The sequence below is a fragment of the Gymnoscopelus braueri genome (genome assembly GCF_963280865.1).
Source record: "Gymnoscopelus braueri genome assembly, chromosome: 24".
Classification (NCBI taxonomy): Eukaryota; Metazoa; Chordata; class Actinopteri; order Myctophiformes; family Myctophidae; genus Gymnoscopelus; species Gymnoscopelus braueri.
Window position 1 is genome coordinate 8,834,229 of NC_137626.1, and position 21,349 is coordinate 8,855,577.

At 43.3% G+C, this 21,349-nt stretch overlaps 1 protein-coding gene and 1 long non-coding RNA gene across 2 annotated transcripts in view; both read left to right on the forward strand.

The window, feature by feature from the left end:
- The window catches only part of LOC308080286, a 408,660-nt gene that overhangs the window by 266,561 nt on the left and 120,750 nt on the right, over window positions 1-21,349 (forward strand). The window lies entirely within an intron of this gene.
- LOC308080277 (chloride intracellular channel protein 4-like) lies at window positions 12,022-19,531 on the forward strand. Its single transcript, XM_080422073.1, has 6 exons — window positions 12,022-12,420; window positions 13,284-13,393; window positions 14,110-14,235; window positions 16,180-16,286; window positions 17,039-17,220; window positions 18,836-19,531. The coding sequence occupies exons 1-6, from the start codon at window positions 12,358-12,360 to the stop codon at window positions 18,995-18,997; spliced, it is 750 nt and encodes a 249-aa protein (XP_080278199.1). The 5' UTR covers window positions 12,022-12,357; the 3' UTR covers window positions 18,998-19,531.

Genomic DNA, 21,349 nt, shown 5'->3' on the forward strand with positions numbered 1-21,349 from the left:
AGGAGGGAAAGAATGAACCACAGGTGTTGAAGGAGGAGAGCACAGAGTCACCTGTCGATGGCACAGAACAAAGGAAGGCTGAACCAAATGTGTTGACAGAGAGCACAGAGTCACATGTCGATTACAAAGATAACATGGAGGCTGAACCACATGCGTTGAGAGAGAGCACAGAATCACCTGTCGATTACAAAGATAACATGGAGGCTGAACCACATGCGTTGAGAGAGAGCACAGAATCACCTGTCGATTACAAAGATAACATGGAGGCTGAACCACATGCGTTGAGAGAGAGCACAGAATCACCTGTCGATGGCACAGAAAACATGGAGACTGAACCAAATGTGTTGACAGAGAGCACAGAATCCCCTGTCGATGGCACAGAAAAAATGGAGGCTGAACCACATGCGTTGAGAGAGAGCACAGGGTCACCTGTCGATGACGAAGAAAAAATAGAGGCTGTTATTCAGTCCACAAATGAGTCAAATCAAAGTGCAGAGTCTGAAGGAGTCACGGCCATGTCACCGGTCTCAGCCGCAGTGTCCGTGACAACAACAGAACAGGTCAAAGTTCAGCACGATTTCCAGCAATCCTCGGTCGCCGGTGATGATGTCACTGGTGATACGCCGCAAGAAGCGGCAGCCAATGAACCGATCAGCCAGTCAGCACATGATGACAAAGTTACAGGACTAGACAAGACGAGTGATGCCGTGCCCGTCGACCTCACAAAGAAAGACAATGACATTGAAGAGGAGAAAGCGACCGGCAAACCTGTACAAGATACCCCGTCCATTTCTAATGATGTCACAATAGACAATATGAGCCAAAAGACAGAGCAGCCGGAATCGGCCGCTGGGCCCAACGTGGTCGGAGAGACGGAGGCAGGAGGGTGTTTAGACCGTCCAGAAGAGGAGTTGACCAGGCCTGGTGCTATAGAAGAAGGAAGCAGCAACACAACAGATCAGCTACTGATGAGTGAGGGAGAGGGAGAGAGAACAGGAGATGGAGGGGACGGAGAGAAGGCGGAGGAGGAGCGAGTGCTACAAATTGGGGATAATGCTGTCACCGGGACAGACGAGGCAGAGGAGGTGGAGGAGGAGGATGAGGAACAAGAGGAGGGTGTAGAGAACAGAAGTGAGGGCGATAATGCGGCTATGAAAGCGACGCATGCAGAGGAGCACCAGGGCGATGTAAGAGGGGGAGATGGCGTAGAAGTAGAGAGAGAGCCTGTGTCCGAGGCTATCGAGGACAACGTCAGCCTATCACAGCCGCCGGTGCCTCCCAGCTTAGCCGACCTTACTTTGGACTCGCAGCACGAAGATGAAGATCTGGAGGTGATGGAAGCAATCGAGATGCAAGAGGAGGGTGGAATGGAACCGGAGCAGTCAGGAGAACAAATCACTTCGGAAGAGACCGAGTCAACAGCGGTCGGGGGATGCGAGTTGCAAGAGATGCTGCCCCTCCCCGAATCACAGTCAGACGAAAGTTCTGAAGTGACCGAACGGTCATCGGAAAAAGACGCAGCGGAGGACGCGAGCAGAGGTGGAGTAGTGGAGGACGAGGGGACGGCAGAAGAGCCTGTGACTGTTTTGGATGATGAGTTTGAGGTGTCGCAGGACGGAGGGAGTCCTGAGTCGGAGATACCGAGGGAAGCTGAACCCACTGCCACGACAGCAGTTGACGCTCAGGGGGACGAAGACAAGGCGAAGGACGGACCTGGAGAGGACAAGACAGCTGAAGGCCAGAATGGACCTGGAGAGGACGAGACGGCAGAAGGGCAAGATGGACCTGGAGAGGACGAGACGGAAGTGAACGAGGTCAACGGACGAGTGAGGGAACTTAGGGACGCAATGGAGAACGGGATCACGGGGCCGGAGCCGCTGTCCTCAAACGGGCGTGAGGGAGGAGGGCTTAAGGCGAAGCCGGAGCGCGTGACGTCCGTGAGGAGACAAGACACCGACTGGATCAAGATAGACAGACAGGAAGAGGAGAAGGAGGAGAAGGAGAAGGAGAAGGAGAAGGAGAAGGAGATGGAGAAGGAGAAGGAGAAGGAGAAGGAGAAGGAGAAGGAGAAGGAGAAGGAGGAGACGAGAGACTGGAGGAGAGACCTGAAGACGATGAAGAAAGAGGCGCCGTCGACGGAGGAGAAGAAGAGCCCAGCGCCGAAGGAAGACTGGATGACGGAGCTGAAGTCCCTGATGAAGGACCAGTCTCTGATGAAAAGACGGGACGAGCCGGGGAAGAAGAAGCGGGTGGTGCTGATGGAGGACGGCCAGTCGTACTACCCTCGCCGGGACGAGGAGGAGAGGAGAGAGGAGGTGAAGCTGCTGTCTCACAAGAAGGCGCGCAGTCCTGTGCTCCCCAGGGCGAGGAGCAGTCCTGTGCTCCCCAGGGCGAGGAGCAGTCCTGTGCTCCCCAGGGCGAGGATCAGCGGAGGCTCTGACGACCAGGACTACGTGGTCTCACTCTACGTTAAGGTACTCATCACGCACGCACGCAGACACACACTCACACTCACACACACACACACACACACACACACACACACACACACACACACACACACTCACACTCACACTCACACTCACACTCACACTCACACTCACACTCTCACACACACACACACACACACACACACACACACACACACAGTGCAGGTTATACAAGCATGTGCATACACAAAAGTGTGCAATGCCCACGCTTCAGTTGGGTTTTCAGTGAGTGCAGTGTGATTCCATTTGGACGACAACTCTATTCAAAGGTTTTGCAACAAAAGTAACAACTAAATGTTATGACACTTACAGTGACATTTAGCAACAGGTATAAACTACCTGATGATGCAACATGTCACTGGTTCTCAATATGGGGTCTGGGAACCACCAGGGGCCATTGAGGGGGTCCCAGGGAAAAAGAGTCAAGCTCACAATGCGTTGCAATGTAACATGTTGTGTGATTGTAGATTGACTATTTAAAAAAAAAAACTTTGACAAATCTTGACAAACCTTCTCTTATGGGGCTCCCTGGCATGAAATATTTTCAAATGGGGGTCCACAGCCAAATATACCAACTTGTGGGGTCCTTGACATGTGTCCTTGGGAAGAGTAGAGGTGCTGGTACATCATTGACAGTAACACTGACGATGCGGATCATAAACGTTATTAAAAAAGACTGCTAAGACTTCTATAGAGAGTGCGGAATGTTTCTTCTCTATACAGTATGTACAGTATAATCAGAATCTGCAACCAGTGTATTCAAAACCTTGAAGTGAGTTACATCATTGAGGTTAACAGACAGGCACATCATCCCATCAAAGATTACAGACTTGACTGTAAATTCCGGCCAAACCTGTCTATATCTATGTGAGATCTAACAGTATACTTACACATACACCGTATGCATGCAATGCAATACTATAAAATGTTCTCAGCACAAAGACAGATAGACTCTGAGGGTAAAAAGTAATATGATGTTGGTTTCTAGGACTGGATGAGATGGCTTTTAAATGCAAAATAAGCCTGAGTGAGCACAGTGGCATGATCTGTCTAAAGTACATAACAATACACACACATACACCCATCTAATCTCTCTCTCTCTCTCTCTCTCTCTCTCTCTCTCTCTCTCTCTCTCTCTCTCTCTCTCTCTCTCTCTCTCTCTCTGTGTGTGTGTGTGTGTGTGTGTGTGTGTGTGTGTGTGTGTGTGTGTGTGTGTGTGTGTGTGTGTGTGTGTGTGTGTGTGTGTGTGTGTGTGTGTGTGTGTGTGTGTGTGCTGTGCGCTGAAATCCACTTAGAGATTAGCCTCATTGGCTAGCCTTATTGGCAGCATTCCAAGCCCTCCTTATTCTACACAGTGAATTAAAGTAATTAGTGTCCATGCATTCTTTACCTTGATAAAAAAAAAGAGAGCAGGATTGAAATCACACTTAAGCTCTAATGTCCAAAAAAGCATAGATAGCAGATCTACAAGCTCACGGTGCATTGCATAGCGATGCATTGTGGGGCTTGTAGATCTGCATTTTTTTTTTAAATAAACATGTTGCCTATAATAACTTGCACCCTAAATAGTGACGCCATGCAGGTTGAAAGTGGTTAATAAAGACACAATACAAAGGTGGTTGGACAACCATTATGTGGGACTAGCAGTACTAAACTGTGCTTGGATGAGTGTGTTTCTTTGCTCCTGTCAGAACACACTAAGTTAGTCTTTTGCTAGTAGATCGTACAGGAATGTGTTCCGGTCGAGGTGCACCGTGATAGGACAATAACAGTTTACAGGACTTAAAAGGCAAATATGCCTTAATACGTTATAATTGCCCTATATAACAAAAAATATAATTAAATATTATACCTTAAATATTGTATATCCCCGGGAGGAACGTGAGAGTGAATCCACGTTATCAGTCTGGCCAATGCCAGGCTAATATTTACCCAGGGATCCTTTTAACTACCGGAGTCCCTCAGGGCTTGTGATGGCCACACCAGCAGCCACACAAAGTTGGTATAACATGGTGGACGCTTGTCTTTTTTGGTTTATTAAGTTAGTTTGTATTTATTGTCAGCACATACTACATACATAAAGGACTACACACAACCAGTTAAAGCACAATGTTTATTGCAAGTTTGATGATAAAGTTACTGACTGGAGTGTACATCCATTAAAGGTAGGTAAGTGATTTACTTTGGTTAAAATAAGTGTTAAATAGCTCTATATTCTGATAGTAATCATTGCTATAGTGTTTGTTCAGTAAAAGGAGTCTCCCAGGTCTCTCCAGCTCTTTATTAAGAAGAAAATGCATTTTCAGTGCTCTCTCCTGATTGGTTTAAAATGTGTCACCTACCTGAAAATGTAGATTCTGTTTACTAAAGAGCTGGAGAGACGCCTGTGACCGAACAAACCGCCTGTAGTAATGATTACTATCAGAATATAGTACTTTAACATTTTTAACAAAAAATAAATAAATACCAAAAAATATCACTTACCCTACCTTTAAGTTATTTTGTTAGGGTCAAGTTGTTTTTATCAGGAGTCATGTAATTTGTGTTTAAGTGTTTTTGTTATTTTGTTGAGTTATCAGTTAGGATGAGTGCTGAGTTTAGATCAGTGGTGGAAAAAGTACTCAAATGTTTTACTTAAGTAAAAGTATCAATACTGCTCTGTCAGTTCTGGTCTGACATTTAGCACTGAGGGTATATGGAATTAACTGTGTGTGCACTGCTCTCATCTCAGCAGGGGGCGCTCATGTCCACTACTTCTTCATTCCCTTCCAAGCCTTCTATCTAGACTGTGTGACTCAACCAATTCTAACTGTCTATCTTGTACAGTATCTTTGTGTTATGCTGATAGCCATGTTGGCTATTCCATATTTGACAAAAAACACACACAAAAAAAACACTTCACCCTTCACTATGTGTTAAACATACTTCACTTTGACCTGGGCCGGATCCTGAGTCCATTAAACCATTTAAACAACTTTTTTTAAATTGAAGACCCATGACAGACGGTATTATGTATACTTTTTAGGTAATCGTTTTTTTTTGTATGCGGCAGTATAGCCTATTTTCAAAGTTTTTTTTATTGCAACCCACTGTTTAAAATGTTAAAGACTTTGTTTCTTTTAAAGCGATACACTGTTTTAGGTTGTATGAGCCAAAGGCATAACATTGTGAATGTGATAGACAACTAAAAGTTGTTCAAACAGCCAAATGAACACAACACACACACACACACACACACACACACACACACACTCACACTCACACTCACACTCACACTCACACACACACACACACACACACACACACACACACACACACACACACACACACACACAGTACTAGAATACTACTGCTTTTTAACAACAGCTGATGAGACAAGACATCAGCACTTACTTGAGTAAAAGTACCAAAATGTACTTAAAGTACTACAAAAGTAAAAGTACTCCTTATGCAGAATGTCCTGTTTCACAAGTTATCATAATGTGTAAAATTGATTCTTTTTTTGTTGTTGAAAATAACCAAAGTTTAAATAGGGCCGAAGTGGTGTGTAATAATAATCAAAAGCTACAAAGTAACTAGTAACTCAAGTTTTTAAATAATTGTAGTGGAGTAAAAGTACAATAGTGTCTCTAAAAGTAGAGAAATTTATACTATATATATATATATATATATATGTTTTTAAATATATATATATATAAATAAATACTTCAGTAAAGTAAAAGTATCTCAAAATTGTACTTAAGTACAGTACTTGAGTAAATGTAGTGAAGAAAGGTTACTGGAAGACACTTCTCTGACAAAACCTCAAAGCATGTCACTGCCGAGAAACAGAAAAAAGGAAGTGAAATCTAAGCTGTGTACCGTACAGGAAACCAAGTGCTGTCAGTCAGCAATATTTTAAGTACGTATTTGTCTCCATTAGCAACAGCGGCACAGCGACGTGAAGAAAGGGAACTATACACTTTCTGACCAACCACAGATAATTTCACAACTCCTTTTCTAGCCGGCAGTGAGCTGAGAAAAGCAAAGGGGTATTTTCTTTACCGACAGGCCCATTCAGGGGTCCAGCTCTGACTTTGAGTAACAGAGTGTACTACATTCTTCCTCCAAATGGCCAGCATTGTTACAGAGGTACTTGTGAATCCAGAATAGACTTTGTGTATATTTTGTGTTTAAATAACATATCGTTGCTGTCAGGCAGATGAATTGAATACACATGGACCTCAATGTAAACAAGACATAGTGCTTTCTTGGGGTTTAATCCTTTTAGCAGACCTTGTACAGAACTGTACTTTCTGTGCTTGTTTTTGAAAACTGTTAATAAATAATTCAATCAATCAATCAATCAATCAATCAATCAATCAATCAATCAATCAATCAATCAATCAAGAAACCTTTTATTTCCACATCCTAACTGTTTGTGTTTCTTCCTACGTGATCATACTACAGTGCCTTCAGTTACAGTTTTGGACATATGAGGTTTCTTTTTCATATTTTTTTTACTCCATAATTTTTGGATGGTTGCACAATTATAAAGAAGTGATTTGATTGAGGGTAACAAAATCCTGGCTAGACAATTCCCTGTGGGCTGTTGGTGGGAGCATGTTTGTGGGGGAAAAAAGGTCTATTGCCCTCAACATACAGTAAAACATTAACAATATAACTTAAGAGTGCTATACAAATGTACAGCAATAGCAATTCAAGAGGCAGTGCCTCTACCCATATGGACTTGTGTACTGCATTATGAAATACACGCGTAGGATATAGGTAAACCTACAGTATAGGATTATACAGTATAGGCTTCACCAAACTAGCTGTTCATAGTCTACTTAGCATGTACCTCCTATTAAGAAGTGATTCACAAATCTTAGCTCTCTCACTCACACACACACACACACACACACACACACACACACACACACACACACACACACACACACACACACACACACACACACACACACACACACACACACACACACACACACACACACAAAAGACTGGCTCTAAACTTTATTGCATTTTCCTTTAACTAATACGCGTCTCATTCACTAAGTTAGATGTCTGTCCCTGTTGAGGTCCTAGTATTATTTCATTACTAGAGTAAAACTGTTCAGTATGGATAAGCTTGCATGCTCAGGGGACAAATTAAGTGTTGTCCTTCAGGTTGACAGGATCGTGTCAGAGGTCGCGTCCAACCTAGACACAGGATCTAAATGTTTCAATAGAAGAGCAGGGAAACCAGTTATATTGTATTAACATACTCTACCATACAGATTGGACAAAGTAACATTTAATTCACTAAACAAAATTGCATAGGCTAATAGAGCTTTTACACTGTTGTTGCTGTACATGCAATAGAATAACAATTTGATATATACAAAAAAAAGTGTCCGTTCACAAACTTTAAAGACGTTTGTTCTCTGGTTTGTGATGAAATTCCTGACTTAAGGGGAAATAATGAAGGCAACACACTGAGGGCCAGCTGAGAGGTAATCCCTGGGACAAAATGTGCTAATATGTAAGAGCAAATGTGCACACACACACACACACACACGATCGCGCGTGCGCACACACACGCACATGCACATGCAAAAACGCCTTCTAAATTTCTGGGGGAAAAAAAACGTATAAAATTAATGTTGCTATATCGTCTCTGTCGGGTGGAAACCTCATATGTCCAAAACTGTTACTTTTCAGCATAAAAAAATCAGCAAAAGTAGCAGATCTACAAGCTCAAAACGTATCGCTTCGCGCCGCGTTTTGAGCTTGTAGATCTGCTACTTTTAATGCTTTTGTGTGACGTTGATGGAGTTGGTGTTAATTCGCAAAAAAGTTAGAATATGGAGATAAGAGGTTTCTGCCCGACAACAACGATATAATGTAGCAACAACTCAAATGACACAGAGGCGTTCCCAGCGTGAAAGGTATAACAACGTATACTGTAGTGGTGTAACAGGTCTAAATGGGTTCAAATGTGATGGTTGCATAACAGGAATGAGGCAAGTTCATTACAGTTTGGGGGGTGTTTTGATCGCAAGCGGCTAAGAAACATTTACCAAAGTAAACCGCCACAACAGGAAATGCTTAACCACTTAGCCCTACTCACTGTATATATACTTCATTGTGCAACAGTTAGTGAAAATCCCCAATCTGCAAGCTCACAACGTGCGGCATCGTGAAGCATTGTGAGCTACATCTACTGATGTGTTAGCGAAACCAGCTGTTAGTGATGTTGTGCATGGTCAGGTACATCATAGTTTTACATCGCAAACTGTCTGTTAGCTATTAGTTTATACAAAGCTCTATCTGCAGTTGGCTACACTTAACTTCTTTAACACTGGCAACACCCATGTCGCACCGCCGATCCGACCAATATGTCTGAGTCATAATGTCGGGGGGCTTTGTCAGAGTACACATTGTACCTGTCTGTCTAAGCCCTGATGTCATTGGTTGGATCGTCTGTTCTGGACAACTGGATATCCATATATGCCCATATATATGGACATATCGGTCGGATCGATGGTTCTGGACAACCGCAGATCTGGACAACTAGCCAGCGGGCACCGCCCTCCCTCGAGTCCTTGCCGATGCACGAGCCGAGTTTGAAGTCGGTTGGTCCCATATATGCGCATGACCATATATGTGTATAGCGGTCTGATCTGCGGCTCTGGACAACCGGATCTCCATATATATGGGTATATCGGGTTTGTTTACGGTTATGTCTGAGTCATAGTGACATGCCTATATATGGAAGTATCGGCTTTGTTTATGGTTATGTCTGAGTCAGAGTGACGTGGCCGCGGTCTGCCGGCCAGCCGGCCAGTCTTCCTTTAAGCCAATTTTAATATAGAATGATAACAGTCCTGACCTTCCTGGAATGTAATTTTTTAGAAGAGACATCAGTTCCATAAAGGTCACACAGACAGAAGTGTCCTTTAGGAAGGCACTGAACACTATCTGCCCACTATAAGCCCACAGGGAAATGGAAATTAATTGTATGAATTTACACTGTTTTGTTCAAAGTTTTCGAGCATTTTTGCGTGTAGAGTAACTCATTACATTACATTACATTACAGTCATTTAGCAGACGCTTTTATCCAAAGCGACTTACAGTGCATTCAACAAAGGTTGTCAAGAAAACTACTAATCACCAGAAGTCTTAAGTGCATTCTCTTCTAAAACAAGCAACTAAGAGTATACATAGTGCAATATATCAGCTACCTACTGTCATGCACTAGGGTAACACATGGCAAAAAGAGGGAGTCCACACAAGGTCAACGTTTAAATTATATTTATTATTCAGAATTAAAGAATGTAATCATAATCAAAAGCAAAGCAAGTATGAGATGTGAGTAAGTCAGTAATCAGTAATGTAATGCAGTGTATGGATGTGTGGAATGTGCTGTGCGAGTGTTGTATAAGGTGTGTAAAGGAACTGAAAACAAAAGGGTTAGGCCCCACAGGCCAGGTAGCAGAGATCCTGCTTTCAGGGAGGAGAGAGAGAGAATGAGAGGTTGTGGGAGAGCTCCCTATATACTCTCCCAAACCACCTCACCCAGCTGCACCCAGTTGGTCTAACGGCCTGCCTCACTCCGCCCTACTCACTCAGGCTGCCGGCTAGCCATCAGTGAAGGCAGAGGGGGCAGGGCCGTCACACTACCTTTACCATTGTATTTAAAATATATTAAACATAGCTTGCCATAAATTTGAGTCAACCATTAAGAATACTTGCTCAAAAGGTTTCTGACCAAATCATTGAGGATAAATTGGTTAAAGCGGCACCATGTAACTTTTTTTTATGAATAAAATGTAATTTTGTCCAATCTGTATGGTAGAGTATGTTAATACAATATAACTTATACAATTGGGGTGGTTGAATTTTGTCTCCCTGCTCTTTTATTAAGACATTTAGATCGTGTCAAATGTCATGTCTCACGTAGACACAGGATCTGACATGAATTATTACCTGAAGGTCAAGATTCAATGTATCCCCTGAGCAAGCAGGCAGGCTCTATTAGCTCAATGATAAAAATGCAGCACTTGTGTAGGAAACCGGGTTCAAATCTGGGGTAGAAGAGGAAAGTTACATAGTGCAGCTTTAAGTAAGTAAGTAAGTCAGATATACCGTATAAGTTAGATACTGTGTATTCAGAAGACGTGTCAAATTAGACTGCATTTACACCCCACAAAGGAAAGAAACAGAGGATAGTGTACACAGTACAAATCCTGAATAGCAATGTAAGTCTGAGAGTGTACGAAAGTACCCATAAAGGTCCATTAAGTTATGTGTGTACACTCCCAGAGTTACATTAACACTTAGGATTCTACAGCGTACAGAGATTCCGTTGACACCCACACTGCTGACCCAGAGACAGATTGTACAGTGTTCCCCCCCCACACACACACACACGCACGCACGCACGCACGCACACACACACACACACACACACACACACACACACACACACACACACACACACACACACACACACACACACACACACACACACACACACACACACACACACACACACACACACACACACACACACACACCTGCTTATATCAGGGGTTCAGGTACCCTAAATACTGTAATTTAGATGAATCAATATAGAGTTGAATCGCTTAACTTTAATTCCAATTAAGCACGTCGAACTCAACCAGATGTGATATACTAGCAGGGAAGATTAGCCAGGTTCTTAGTCATGACTGTGGATTTCTTGTGATTCAAAGCATGAAGGAAGAAACAGAAAAGAAGAATCCTTAAGTTGAAATAAATAAAGATGTCACTGGCTGAGTGGAAGTCATTGTAAGGCTTTTTGAAAGACTAATTGAGGAGCTTCGGTGTCAAATGTTTTGGATCCTAAACTGACACCATACATGTGTTGCTTTTCAATACAACCGATGTACAGTATGGTCATATTTTAAACATGTCTTGGCAACTTCCAATAGTAGTATGTTGAGGCTACGCATACTAATTATCAACATTGTCCATTATTTACATTAAACTTTTCTTTTCTCACACAGACTATTAACGTGTACATTGTGTTGTCTATTCGACAAAGCCTGCCAACTTTGCAGGAATACTGTCTGTCTTCTTGTAACACACACACACACACACACGCGCGCGGGCACGCGCGAGCACACACACAGTATACCCACACACACTGTGTTTATTGATAGTTTGATATTTAGCTTAATATTTGCTTGGACAAAGAGTGATTGTGTGATGAAGGAATACCCATGGCTCTCTGCCCCCAGCCCCCCCTTTCTCTCTCTCTCTCTCTCTCTGCTAGCTACATAACATAGGACAGACAGCCAGCCAAAAAGAAAAACATCATCTGTTGGACGGACAGACAGACAGACAGACAGACAGACAGACAGACAGACAGACAGACAGACAGACAGACAGACAGACAGACAGACAGACAGACAGACATTCAGACAGACCTTATGTAATGCTGATTTGTCATGAAGAAGAGTGTTTTGTGTGGATTTAAACTGATCGTACTACTAACTAAAGCTGTTTTTTAACTACCTTTGACAGATCAGTCTTACAAACATACTCTCACAAAGTCCAACTTTGTGAGAGTATCCTGGGCCTAGCCCGTTTTCTCTGGGACGATTTCAATTGCATTGGAACTTAAACAAGGATTGTTTTCTTTGGAGATCACTTTTATCACTGGACATCAGGACAAATATACGCTTATGAGGACTAATTTATTGCCAACTTACCCATGGCAGTCATTACCTTGGGCTACAGTACGTACGCTCTGCCAACGCTAAATAAGTCTCTAGCAGAGTGAAGTCTTTTGGAGGGAATAAGGGGACGTATTTATCCTGCCTTTTCTCTGGATCTCTCACGATGGCCTGGTTTGACGTTGCGGCTAAGAAGCTCGGCTTCCCGACCATTGAGTTATATGTCAAGGTAGCCTCAAAGTACATGTTTTAATCAGACTGAACATTTTTTTTTTATTATTATTTTTTATTTATGGTTTTATTTGTTGTGTGATGTTGATGATTTGTATGTACTCTATGGACCCCCTGTGTGTCTGGAATTAAAGTTTGAATTGAATTTTAAGAGAAGGAGTTACACTGTAGTGAGAATTTAATGTATACATTTGTTATCCAAAGTTAATTGCTCCATTTGGTAACTCTGAGAGTGTACAAATCGAACCAAATGGACCCGGGACCAATATGAGTCCATTTGGGAATTAGCAACCCTACAAGCTCACAGCGTGTTGCATCGTGACATATTGAGCGCTTGAACCACTGAGCAACGTGGTCGTAAATAAAAAAATAAATCCGGCTTAACCTATTAAAACCGGGAAAGCATCCGTCTAATTTTATACTTTGGCTATTCAAAAATAGCAGATATACAAGCTCATAGCTCGTCACTTCATGCCACACTATGAGCTTGTAGATCTGCTATTTTCTTTAAATCGCGAAAATGTGTGCAAATCTTTTTTTAACTCAAATGTCTTCTTCTTGGGGGTACCTGGAACAAAATATTTTGAGATGGGGGTCCGCGCCCAAATACATATACATTTTGGGGGTCCTTGACATGAAAAAGTTTGAGAACCACTGATATAGCAACATACGCTTTTCAAAAAACTGTTAGGATTTAGAAGACATTTGTAGAATCGGCCTCAGGTCTTAAATGGGCTTAATGGGTGTCTGCGTGTGTGTGTGTGTGTGTGTGTGTGTGTGTGTGTGTGTGTGTGTGTGTGTGTGTGTGTGTGTGTGTGTGTGTGTGTGTGTGTGTGTCTGCGTGTGTGTGTGTGTGTGTAGGCGGGCAGCGATGGGGAGAGCATCGGGAACTGTCCGTTCTCCCAGAGACTGTTCATGATACTGTGGCTGAAAGGAGTCATCTTCAATGTGACCACCGTGGACCTCAAGAGGTGACACACACACACACACACACACACACACACACACACACACACACACACACACACACACGCACACGCACACGCACACGCACACGCACACGCACGCACGCACGCACGCACACGCACACGCACACACACACACACAAACACACAAACACACACAGAAAAAATATAAAGTTCACCGTGTTGGATCATGTAGTGAAATTAATGGAATCCAATCGTCTTCCTCCAAAATCAAACAAACCACAGTATATGCTTTGGTTCGTTCAGCAGTAATGTCAATACTATGAGTCATACTGTGGTTAAAATACTAGTACTGTCCATCCTTGGATGGACTGAACCACTGTAACTCTGGGGTCCCTATTTTGGACATGTTAGGCAAAAAAAAAAAAAAAAAATACATAAAGATATATTCAAAGATAGCCAATCTACAAGCTCACAACGTGTTGCATCGCACCGCATTGTTGTATGACAAATTAGACCGTAATGAAAAGGTAGGGTAAGTGATATTTTTTTAAAACAAAATGTTTTTGTTAAAAGGTTACTATATTCAGAAACATGTGAAATCGGAAACGTTTGGCACTCTAAGTATATTTTGATGCCAATACTTTTGTACTTTCACTCAAATGCATTTTGAATACCGGACTTTACATGTGTGTGTGTGTGCTGACCTGTGTGTTGACCTGTGTGTTGACCTGTGTGCTGACCTCTGTGTTGACCTGTAGGAAACCCGCTGACCTGCAGGACCTGGCCCCGGGGACGAACCCACCGTTCATGACCTTCAATGGCGAGGTCAAGGTCGACGTCAACAAGATAGAAGAGTTCCTGGAGGAGAAACTCTCACCACCACGGTACACACACACACACACACACACACACACACACACACACACACACACACACACACACACACACACACACACACACACACACACACACACACACACACACACACACACACACACACACACACACACACACACACAGTGATGTACTACTAGGGCAGTAAGTAAAATAGCCGATCTACAAGCTCACATCAGCTTGTAGATCATCTATTTTCAAATACCCTAGATATAAAATAGGGCTAAAGTGGTTAATGTATGTTTTATTGTTTTATAATGTAATAATTTATATCTGCAAAGTAACTAGTAACTAAAGTTTTCAAATAATTGTAGTGGAGTAAAAGTACAATATTTGCCTCTGAGATGTAGTGGAGAAGTAAAAGTATAGACAACTTGAGTAAAGCAAAAGTTCCTCAAAATTGTACTTGTAAGTACAGTACTTGTTAAGTACAGTACTTGAGTAAATGTACTTATTTACTTCACACCACTGCATTCAGGCCAGGTGGAAGCCCAAGCAGGATCTGCCTCAGGAGAGGAAAAAGAGAGAATGAGAGTCTATCAACCAGAGGTTCTTATCCATAGACATATAAAGGTAGACGCCTCCTCTGGCTCTGAAGCGTCGGCATCTCGGACGCACTTCCGCTTCCTCTATGCTTCCGGGGGGCAGCTGGAAATTTCCTTGTGCGTCACAGAAGGGGGCGTTCAGTAGGCCAATCAGAGGCAGGTGGGGGCGGGACAACTAGATTCTGACAAGTCCTGGGAAAGACGCGCTGTGGTTGGCCAGTAGTACACGCTGTGATTGGCCAGTGCCCGTTCCCCCCGGAAATATGGCGGCCACCATACCAAACGGGTCGCTCCAACGAACTGCAGAGGCCAATGAGGTATCTAGGTTTCTATATCTATGTTCTTATCCACCTGTTTCCTAGGCTTTTCACTGTGTTCCACTTCCTGTCTTTTGATCCAATGAAATCCAATGAAACCGGTCAGATGACTAATGATATCCAATGAAATCCGACAGGAAGTGGAAAACACACAGCCAAGAAACAGGTGAATATACTCCCCCAAAACCATAAACTCAGGTGTACTCAGTTGGCCTGCACCACCGCCAATCAATCACTGAAGGCTGCCGGCTAGCCAACAGTGAGGCAGAGGGACATCTGGCTGCCCCGTCACAACAGGTTCATAGGTTTGGTATTTCTAATTCACCCCCTTCAGGTCTATTACACTGGCCTGGGGGCGCAACCAGAGGAAAAGGGAAAAAGAGGCCCAAAGAAATATAAACAACTAACTAGGACAACTTACAAATTAAAAAACAGTCAATCTGTGAGTCATTCGCAGCAAGAGACGGAGTACAAATTAAACAAATACATTTATACAACAACTCACACAGACAACAATTACAACAAGTGAACCTAGGAGTCCTTTACACAGTAAATGGATGAGTCTTTATCTCGCTTTTAAAAGATCCCAGTATTTTCCACCACTGTCTGGGATGTGTGCAGATGTCAGCACGGACATGAGCTGGAGATGAAATTGACATGATGCTAGCGGACCCTATAATAGTATAATCTGCCCTTAGCCCGAACCCTAAAGCCCCCCTGGCCCCCTATCTTGTACGGCGCCTTATCCCTTGAGCCTAATCTTATTAGGCAGTTTTTTTGTATTTTGAAAAACATTTTAAAATAGTGAAAATAGCCGATCTACAAGCGTAATGTAGATCAGCTATTTTCACTATTTTAAAATGTTTTTCAAAATAGAATAAAAAAGCCTGATAAGATTAGGGATAAGGCGCCGCACAAGATAGTCTGGTCTCAAACACATGAACACATTTTCTATGATTTTACTACCTTTTTTACTACCTTTGAGTGAATTGTAACCAACCTACAGCACATGTGATTTTCTTAGTAGCCAGTGGTGACATGAAATGTTCTGGGATTTGTGTTCTGACCTCAGGTACCCTCGTCTGGCTCCCAAACACGCTGAAGCCAACACAGCTGGTATCGATGTCTTCGCCAAGTTCTCCGCTTACATCAAGAACCCGAAGAAAGACATCAATGATGGTGTGTGTGTGGTTTTCTGTTTAGATATAGATAGATGAATACTGTAGAATAGATAGACCTTTATTGATCCAGAGTAGCAAATAATACTACTAATAAAGTAAGCAGGTAGTAACGCAGAGGGATGAGGAAAAGAGAACCAGAAGTCAGGTAGGCATACTACAGAAAAACCTGCCTGGCCCTCAACGCTTGGACTTCCTAGAAATTAGCGTGGTGAGCGAGCATTTACCATCCATCCACCCATCCATCCATCTTTAACTGCTTATCCGGAGTCGGTCGCGGGGGCAACAGCTCCAGTCTCCCACACTGGCGTTCCCAGGCCAGTGTGGGGATGTAACCCCCCCATCTGGTCCTTGGTCTGCCACGGGGTCTCTTCCCAGTGGGGCGTGCAGCGAGGACCTCCCTAGGGAGACGCTCGGGAGGCATCCGTACTAGATGCCCGAACCACCTAAGCTGGCTCCTTTCCAAGCATTTACCAGGTGTAGATATTAGTGTAGTCATAGTGCCCTATATGTATATTAATATACTGCACTACTATACTATTCATACCTGTATTCACAGGTATAAATATAGCCCAGTTCTATCTGATACTGAATAAATATGTTATAAATATGTGTGTACACCTTTTGGTTATCATATTGCCTGTGTGTGTTGTGTGTGTGTGTGTGTGTGTGTGTGTGTGTGTGTGTGTGTGTGTGTGTGTGTGTGTGTGTGTGTGTGTGTGTGTGTGTGTGTGTGTGTGTGTGTGTGTGCAGTGCTAGAGAAGGCTCTGTTGAAGTCTTTGCGGAGGTTGGATGACTTCCTAAGGACTCCTCTGTCTGAGGAGATCGATGCAGACGCTGCAGGAGACCTGCCAGAGTCCAGCAGGAGTTTCTTAGACGGACCTGGACTCACGCTGGCAGACTGTAACCTTCTGCCCAAACTACACATCCTCAAGGTATCTGTCTGTCTGTCTGTCTGTCTGTCTGTCTGTCTGTCTGTCTGTCTGCCTGCCTGCCTGCCTGCCTGCCTGCCTGCCTGTCTGCCTGCCTGCCTGCCTGCCTGCCTGCCTGTCTGTCTGTCTGTCTGTCTGTCTGTCTGTCTGTCTGTCTGTCTGTCTGTCTGTCTGTCTGTCTGTCTGTCTGCCTGCCTGCCTGCCTGCCTGCCTGCCTGCCTGCCTGCCTGTCTGTCTGTCTGTCTGTCTGTCTGTCTGTCTGTCTGTCTGTCTGTCTGCCTGCCTGCCTGCCTGTCTGCCTGCCTGCCTGCCTGCCTGCCTGCCTGCCTGCCTGCCTGCCTGCCTGCCTGCCTGCCTGCCTGCCTGTCTGTCTGTCTGTCTGTCTGTCTGTCTGTCTGTCTGTCTGTCTGCCTGCCTGTCTGTCTGTCTGTCTGTCTGTCGTTCTGTCTCATAATTAGTGTCAAATGTGCATTTCAGTGGGATGTTGAGGAAAGCTTAAATAGTTTGAAACTCATGACCTTTTGGGTCAATACCCATCTGTTGGAAATCACTGGAATAGAGGGTGTTTTTGGGGGGCTTTTATGCTTTTATGCCTTTATTTGACAGGACAGTAGGCTGACAGGAAATGGGTAGAGAGATGGGGAGTGACATGGGATCGGGAGTCGAACCCGCGACACGCTGTCAGGCTACATTGAGCCTAGGTGCCTGGACCGCTATGCCAGTGGTCCAGGTCAGCTCTTACTTACTCAACCACCTAAGCCCTACCATATATATTTAGCTGACTGGGCCTCTATACTTCAAGTTAGACCTGTATTACAACGGGCAAGGATGACTGTGTCATATCAAACAAAGAATGTTACGATCAAAATAGATCGGTGCGCTGCCTTGATATTCTAAGCTGGACCTCTACTTTAACCATGTGAACCCTATTCTGGGCATGTCATAATAGGTGAAGAGATTTGGTGTTATGGGAAAAAAGGAGCAGACCTAGTACAGAGCCCTGGGGTACCAGGGCAACAAGGGATCAAGTGGTTATGGGCCCACTCAGCCTATAACTACACAGATTTCATATGTTTTCTCACAGTGGCGTGCACAGACATTTTGAGGGGCAGGTGCTCAAGTAAAAAAAAAAGGGCACCTTGCGCGGCGTGCGGAACCGCCAGCTGCCCTAGTAGTGTGAGAAGAAAATTGCAATGCACATTTTGGGGAATTGTTAATATATTAGAAGTTTTTAATCCAGAATTGATCGATGTCACCATGGGCTACATACTGTAAAAAAAATATTTAAAAAATTAACTTTTTTTTTCTTTTTTTTTTTTTCAAAAGGGCACTTCTGGTCAAGAGGGCAAAGGGCAGGTGCTCTAGCACCACCTAGAGTCTATCTGTGCACGTCCCTGTTTTCTCAGATTATATGAAACAATCCATCAATACTGAGATTCACAAGTAGCCTACTTTTAGACAAACCATCGCCGTGGGTGTGTCAGCAATATTCAACTGATAACATGCACGTTTGACAAATGACAGCCACATACCCACTAATACTATGAATTCATATTCATATTATGCTATAAAAGAACAACAACATTTGGCTTAACGTTTCTCTTGTCTTCGTCTCCAGGTGGTTGCCAGGAAGTACCGTGGTTTTGAGATTCCATCAGAGATGGTGGGTGTGTGGCGATACTTAAACAACGCCTACCAGAGGGAGGAGTTTACCAACACCTGCCCCGCGGAGAGAGAGATTGAGTTTGCGTACCTGGATGTTGCTAAACGAATAAAATAGAAAAATATATGTATTCATCCAGAATATTGGAAGATGTGACAGAGGGAGGACAGTTGGAAACAGACATTTTGTGTTGCACACCTGGATATCACACAATGATTCAAATAGAGGCAGCAGTAAAAGAAGGTACAATGAGTACAGGAGATGATGAAAATTCTCCTCAATTTCTTTTGGGTAATTTTTCTTTTTTGTAAAGTTTCCAACCCTGTTTCGGACAAATGTGGGGAAATGATTAAGGGTGTACAGAGAATGTTTCTAGCTACATCCAATGCTAAGTTACAGTGTGCGTTCGTTTTTATTTGTTGAGGTAAATTGTCGTGGGTTGTTCACATTACTTAGCCTGCCTTGATCTGACCTCATTGGTTCTGCATGTGACGTCTCTTAGCTTAAACAACGTAACATCCACTGGTTGTTAGTGAAAAACGGCCGTGCCATGTGTTATTGCCTAATAATCCACGTTATGTTGAGTACTGCATAGTTTGTAAAGGGGTTCCAAAAAGCCTGTTGATTTTACAGATGTGGTAAAATCTGAAAGTCCAGCAAGTGACACTACAAGTCTCTAGGCGTAATGAAGGAAGGAGTAGAGATGCAGAACGTATGGCTAAACAGTTAAGTAGAAGAAAGAGGGATGAAGATGAAGACATTGAGGGTGAGAAGAAAGGAAGAGGAGAGGGAATGGAAGGAGAGAGGTACAGAGAGGAAGAGGAAAGATGGTGAATAAGGAGGAACAAAGCTAAATGGATTGAGAGTTAATGAGAGGGAAAGAGCAATGATACAGTAGATATAAAAGATCCAGTTTCAAACCAGTACTGACCAACTCTGTGTTGACTTCTTTTAAGAACCTTTTTTTTCCTTAACAAAGCAGAGGATGTATGAGTTATTTTGTATATTTTTTGGTTCTGAGTTCATGGTCAACATTTCATTGTGTTCAGTCAGTGTTCTGAAAACGTAGTTGAAATGTTTTCGCATTCCTGGTCACAGTGTGAAACCAGTAGAGAACCACACATGAACGGGGAGGTGTCAGCATTAACTTGGAACTGAATTTACTAAATAAAGCTGTGTGTGTGTGTGTGTGTGTGTGTGTGTGTGTGTGTGTGTGTGTGTGTGTGTGTGTGTGTGTGTGTGTGTGTGTGTGTGTGTGTGTGCGTGCGCGTGCGTGTGTGCTCCCACAGGTTGGGTTGCACATTGATTTATCTATGCTAATCATCTGGTGTTTAAAACAGCCGGAATGTATTCAGATTACTTAGTTTTTCTTTTTCTTTTTTCCTTCAAAGTCATATACAGTAGAACGGCAGGGCCAGTTCACTATATTATCACTCAATATATTATTACCACTTCTGTTCAAAATCCATTTAGCCTTCTGTTATTTCATTTCATGTGCCAGTGAATCCACTAACTGTACTACTGTAGCACTGCAGTGGAAGCTCACATTAATGCAGCCTGTGTGATTTAAGACATTTGATAATTATGTAAGTTGATAATATGTACAACCTGTATCTAGTCTTACTTTGAGGCACAGGTAGTCATTACTGTATATTGTAATCCTGAAAAATTACAAATCTATGGCCTTGACCATTAATCTATTGTACCTTTGATTCTCCAACAATCTGTCAGGGCCTTTAAGGGCCAGTTCATTCAGTGTGTATCTCTGTGTCACTACTAATGACAACAAGACTATACTCATACCGATTGTTGAGACTATGTTTTTGCCTCTGTGTGTGTGTGTGTGTGTGTGTGTGTGTGTGTGTGTGTGTGTGTGTGTGTGTGTGTGTGTGTGTGTGTGTGTGTGTGTGTGTGTGTGTCCGTCCGCCCGTCCATCCATCAGTCTGTCCGTCTGTGAGCAACTAATCTCTGACACTGTTGGACCGATTGCCGTGATTTCTCACATCACCCTGTTATAGCGCCACCAGGAGGCCTATCTTTGCAAAACACATTTTTAAATAATTCTCCGACAGATTTTGTCCAAACATCACGCACATTGGTACACATTATCTTTACGGTGATTAAGAAGTATCACTCAGATTTTTCATATTCCATCCTGATTGGCTTAGATTGACGTCCAAAGTCTGCAGGAGGGGACCGTTTTGAACAAAATGTGTCAAATCATGAACGCAGAGTCCGATTGCCATGAAACATTGCTGGCCCACAATAACCTACCTGCCCTGGCGGACACCTGTGCTCCAGGGAGCACATTTGTCTAGTTTATATACTTATTTTATATCTATTGATAATTCATAGCATGTGTGTGGGACTCAGTGTTGATTGGCTTAGCTGGTCTTCTGCCCCCTCTCTCAATTTTAAATGAGAACGATGTGCTTTCCTTCTTTTATCTTTGACTTTGTCTGGTGGGGC